Genomic DNA, 5,000 nt, shown 5'->3' with positions numbered 1-5,000 from the left:
ACACACATACACACACACACAAAGACACACACACATGATTTCTCTCCTTCATCTTTCCACCCCTTTTTTACTCTATCGCCATAGACGCTCACACCATATCCCCCAACTTACTCTGTACAGTAGAATTTCATCTTTCCACCCCTTTTTTAGTCTATCACCATATCTGCACCATACACGCTCACACCATACTCCTCTCCCAACTTACTCTGTGCTGTAGAATTTCACTCTGCGCAATCACCATATCTGCACCATGCACCTCACACCATACGCCAGATCCCCCAACTTACTCTGTACTGGAGAATTACATCTTTAAACCCCCTTTTACTCTGCGCTATCACCATATCTTCACCATAGACGCGCTCACACCATACTCCACTCCCGACTTACTCTGTGGTGTAGAATTACATCTTTACACCCCTTTTTACTCTGCACTGTCACCATACATCTCACACCATATCTCCCGACTTTGCTGTAGAATTTCATTATGCGCCTTCACCATATCTGCACCATAGACGCTCACACCATATCTCCCAACTAACTCTGTGATGTAGAATTTCATCTTTACACCCCCTTTTACTCTATCACCATATCTTCACCATACACGCGCTCACACCATACGCCACTCCTAAATTTCACTCTGCGCTCTCACCATACCTTCACCATACATCTCACACCATATCTCCCGACTTACTCTGTGCTGTAGAATTTCACTCTGTGCTATCACCATATCTTCACCATAGCCACGCTCGCACCATACGCCACTCCCGACTTACTATGTGCTGTAGAATTTCACTCTGCGCTCTCACCATATCCTCACCATAGCCACGCTCACACCATACGCCATTCACTCTGCGCTCTCACCATACCTTCACCATACACGCTCACACCATATCTCCCGACTTACTCTGTGCTGTAGAATTTCACTCTGTGCTATCACCATATCTTCACCATAGCCACGCTCACACCATACGCCATTCACTTTCCGCTCTCACCATACCTTCACTACAGACGCTCTGTCTGTGTTGTAGAATTTCACTTTTTCGGTATCACCATATCTTCACCATAGACGCTCACACCATAACTCCCAACTTACTCTGTGCTGTAGACTTTGACTCTGCGCTCTCACCATATCCTCACCATAGCCACGCTCACACCATACTCCACTCCCAAATTTCACTCTGCGCTCTCACCATACCCTCACCATACATCTCACACCATATCTCCCAACTAACTCTGTGCTGTAGAATTTCATCTTTAAACCCCTTTTTACTCTATCACCATATCTTCACCATACACGCTCACACCATACTCCACTCCCAACTTACTCTGTGCTGTAGAATTTCACTTTTTCGGTATCACCATATCTTCACCATAGCCACGCTCGCACCATACGCCACTCCCGACTTACTATGTGCTGTAGAATTTCACTCTGCGCTCTCACCATATCCTCACCATAGCCACGCTCACACCATACGCCATTCACTCTGCGCTCTCACCATACCTTCACCATACACGCTCACACCATATCTCCCGACTTACTCTGTGCTGTAGAATTTCACTCTGCGCTCTCACCATACCTTCACCATACATCTAACACCATACGCCATTCACTTTCCGCTCTCACCATACCTTCACTACAGACGCCCTGTCTGTGCTGTAGAATTTCACTTTTTCGGTATCACCATATCTTCACCATACATCTCACACCATATCTCCCGACTTACTCTATGCTGTAGAATTTCATTTTTTTACTCTATCACCATACCTTCACCATACATCTCACACCATATCTCCCAACTTACTCTGTGCTGTAGAATTGCACCATAGCCACGCTCACACCATACGCCATTCACTCTACGCTCTCACCATACCTTCACCATACACGCTCACACCATATCTCCCGACTTACTCTGTGCTGTAGAATTTGACTCTTCGCTCTCACCATACCTTCACCATACATCTCACACCATACCTCCCAACTTACTCTGTGCTGTAGAATTTCCCTCTGCGCTCTCACCATACCTTCACCATACATCTCACACCATATCTCCCGACTAACTCTGTGCTGTAGACTTTGACTCTGCGCTCTCACCATACCTTCACCATACACGCTTACACCATACGCCATTCACTTTCCGCTCTCACCATACCTTCACTACAGACGCCCTGTCTGTGCTGTAGAATTTCACTTTTTCGGTATTACCATATCTTCACCATACATCTCACACCATATCTCCCAACTTACTCTGTGCTGTAGAATTGCACCATAGCCACGCTCACACCATACGCCATTCACTCTACGCTCTCACCATACCTTCACCATACACGCTCACACCATATCTCCCGACTTACTCTGTGCTGTAGAATTTGACTCTTCGCTCTCACCATACCTTCACCATACATCTTCACACCATATCTCCCAACTTACTCTGTGCTGTAGAATTGCACCATAGCCACGCTCACACCATACGCCATTCACTCTACGCTCTCACCATACCTTTCACCATACACGCTCACACCATATCTCCCGACTTACTCTGTGCTGTAGAATTTGACTCTTCGCTCTCACCATACCTTCACCATACATCTCACACCATACCTCCCAACTTACTCTGTGCTGTAGAATTTCCCTCTGCGCTCTCACCATACCTTCACCATACATCTCACACCATATCTCCCGACTAACTCTGTGCTGTAGACTTTGACTCTGCGCTCTCACCATACCTTCACCATACACGCTTACACCATACGCCATTCACTTTCCGCTCTCACCATACCTTCACTACAGACGCCCTGTCTGTGCTGTAGAATTTCACTTTTTCGGTATTACCATATCTTCACCATACATCTCACACCATATCTCCCAACTTACTCTGTGCTGTAGAATTGCACCATAGCCACGCTCACACCATACGCCATTCACTCTACGCTCTCACCATACCTTCACCATACACGCTCACACCATATCTCCCGACTTACTCTGTGCTGTAGAATTTGACTCTTCGCTCTCACCATACCTTCACCATACATCTCACACCATATCTCCCAACTTACTCTGTGCTGTAGAATTGCACCATAGCCACGCTCACACCATACGCCATTCACTCTACGCTCTCACCATACCTTCACCATACACGCTCACACCATATCTCCCGACTTACTCTGTGCTGTAGAATTTGACTCTTCGCTCTCACCATACCTTCACCATACATCTCACACCATATCTCCCAACTTACTCTGTGCTGTAGAATTGCACCATAGCCACGCTCACACCATACGCCATTCACTCTACGCTCTCACCATACCTTCACCATACACGCTCACACCATATCTCCCGACTTACTCTGTGCTGTAGAATTTGACTCTTCGCTCTCACCATACCTTCACCATACATCTCACACCATACCTCCCAACTTACTCTGTGCTGTAGAATTTCCCTCTGCGCTCTCACCATACCTTCACCATACATCTCACACCATATCTCCCGACTAACTCTGTGCTGTAGACTTTGACTCTGCGCTCTCACCATACCTTCACCATACACGCTTACACCATACGCCATTCACTTTCCGCTCTCACCATACCTTCACTACAGACGCCCTGTCTGTGCTGTAGAATTTCACTTTTTCGGTATTACCATATCTTCACCATACATCTCACACCATATCTCCCGACTTACTCTGTGCTGTAGAATTTCACTTTTTCAGTATCACCATATCTTCACCATACATCTTACACCATATCTCCCAACTTACTCTGTGCTGTAGAATTTCACTCTGCGCTCTCACCATACCTTCACCATACATCTCACACCATATCTCCCGACTTACTTTGTGCTGTAGAATTGCAACATAGCCACGCTCACACCATACGCCATTCCCTCTGCGCTCTCACCATACCTTCACCATACATCTCACACCATATCTCCCAACTTACTCTGTGCTGTAGAATTTCTCCCGTGTTGGGGCTGATGGTGAAGAACGCACTGTAGGTCCCGTGGCCATCGACACCATCACCGCTGAGAGTGTAGAGGAGGCCGCCTTTGTCTACAGTGTCGACGTCACGCGCCTCCACCTAATGAGGAGAAGGGAGGGAGAGAAAGGAAGGTAATTAATGCTCGTCTGTTTGTTTATACCGTTCTGGGTACGTATTTTTTTTTTTTTTTTTTTTTTCTAAGGAGGGGTGGGTATTGTTGGTGATTTTTTTGTGTTTATTTTTTTAAAAGAGGAGGGGGTATTGTTGGTGTTTTTTTTTTGTTTTTTTTTTTTGTTTGTGCTTATTTTATTTTTTTAAAAGGAAGGAGTGAGGGCATTGTTGTTTTGTTGTTGTTGTTTGTTTGTTGTTTGTCTGTGCTTAATCTTTTTTTTAAGGGAGGAGTGGGTATTGTTTGTGTTTTTTGTTTTTTTTTGCATTTTTTTTTTTTTTTTTTTTTTTTTTTTGCTTAATCTTTTTTAAGAGAGGAGTGTGATTTTTTTTTGTTTGTTTGTTTGTTGTTTGTTTGTGCTTACTTTTTTAAAGGGAGGAGTGCGTATTGTTGGTGTTTTTGTTGTTGTTGTTTGTTGTTTGTGTTGAAGGGAGGAGTAGGTATTGTGGTGTATTTTTCTTTTTTTTTTGGCTTGTTTGTTTGTTTGTTTTGGATCTTTTCCTCCCACTCTTTATCTTTTATTTTATTTTCTCTTTTTCATAATCTTTTTCTTACTTTTGTGAAAGGCTCAGTTTTCCATAAAATATACGTGTAGGATATTTAGATGATTTTGCAGATATACAACCGTTCAAGACTCGAAAATAAATGTAGAATAAATGAAAATAAATGTATTAATATCCAATCAAGTGCAACTGGTCATGCAGAAGTCTCCGCCCACTTTCGTGACGTCATCAACCCATCCGACCAATCAACTCCATCCCCCACGTGACGTCATCAACCCATCCGACCAATCAGCTCCACCCCCATCCTCCACGTGACGTCATCCACCCATCCGACCAATCAGCTCCCCCCCACC

At 44.6% G+C, this 5,000-nt stretch overlaps 1 protein-coding gene across 1 annotated transcript in view; it reads right to left on the bottom strand.

Annotated features, from left to right (window-relative positions):
• Positions 1-5,000, bottom strand: part of LOC138861882 (uncharacterized) — a 44,052-nt gene that overhangs the window by 20,503 nt on the left and 18,549 nt on the right. The window contains exon 6 of the mRNA XM_070122298.1: positions 3,937-4,074. Within this exon, the coding sequence (XP_069978399.1) occupies positions 3,937-4,074 (138 nt within the window). The remainder of the gene's footprint in view (positions 1-3,936; positions 4,075-5,000) is intronic.

The sequence above is a fragment of the Penaeus vannamei genome, chromosome 5, assembly GCF_042767895.1.
Source record: "Penaeus vannamei isolate JL-2024 chromosome 5, ASM4276789v1, whole genome shotgun sequence".
In the NCBI taxonomy this organism is placed as follows: domain Eukaryota; kingdom Metazoa; phylum Arthropoda; class Malacostraca; order Decapoda; family Penaeidae; genus Penaeus; species Penaeus vannamei.
Note: the sequence above shows the minus strand (reverse complement) of the source record. Positions and strands in the feature narration are given on the sequence as shown.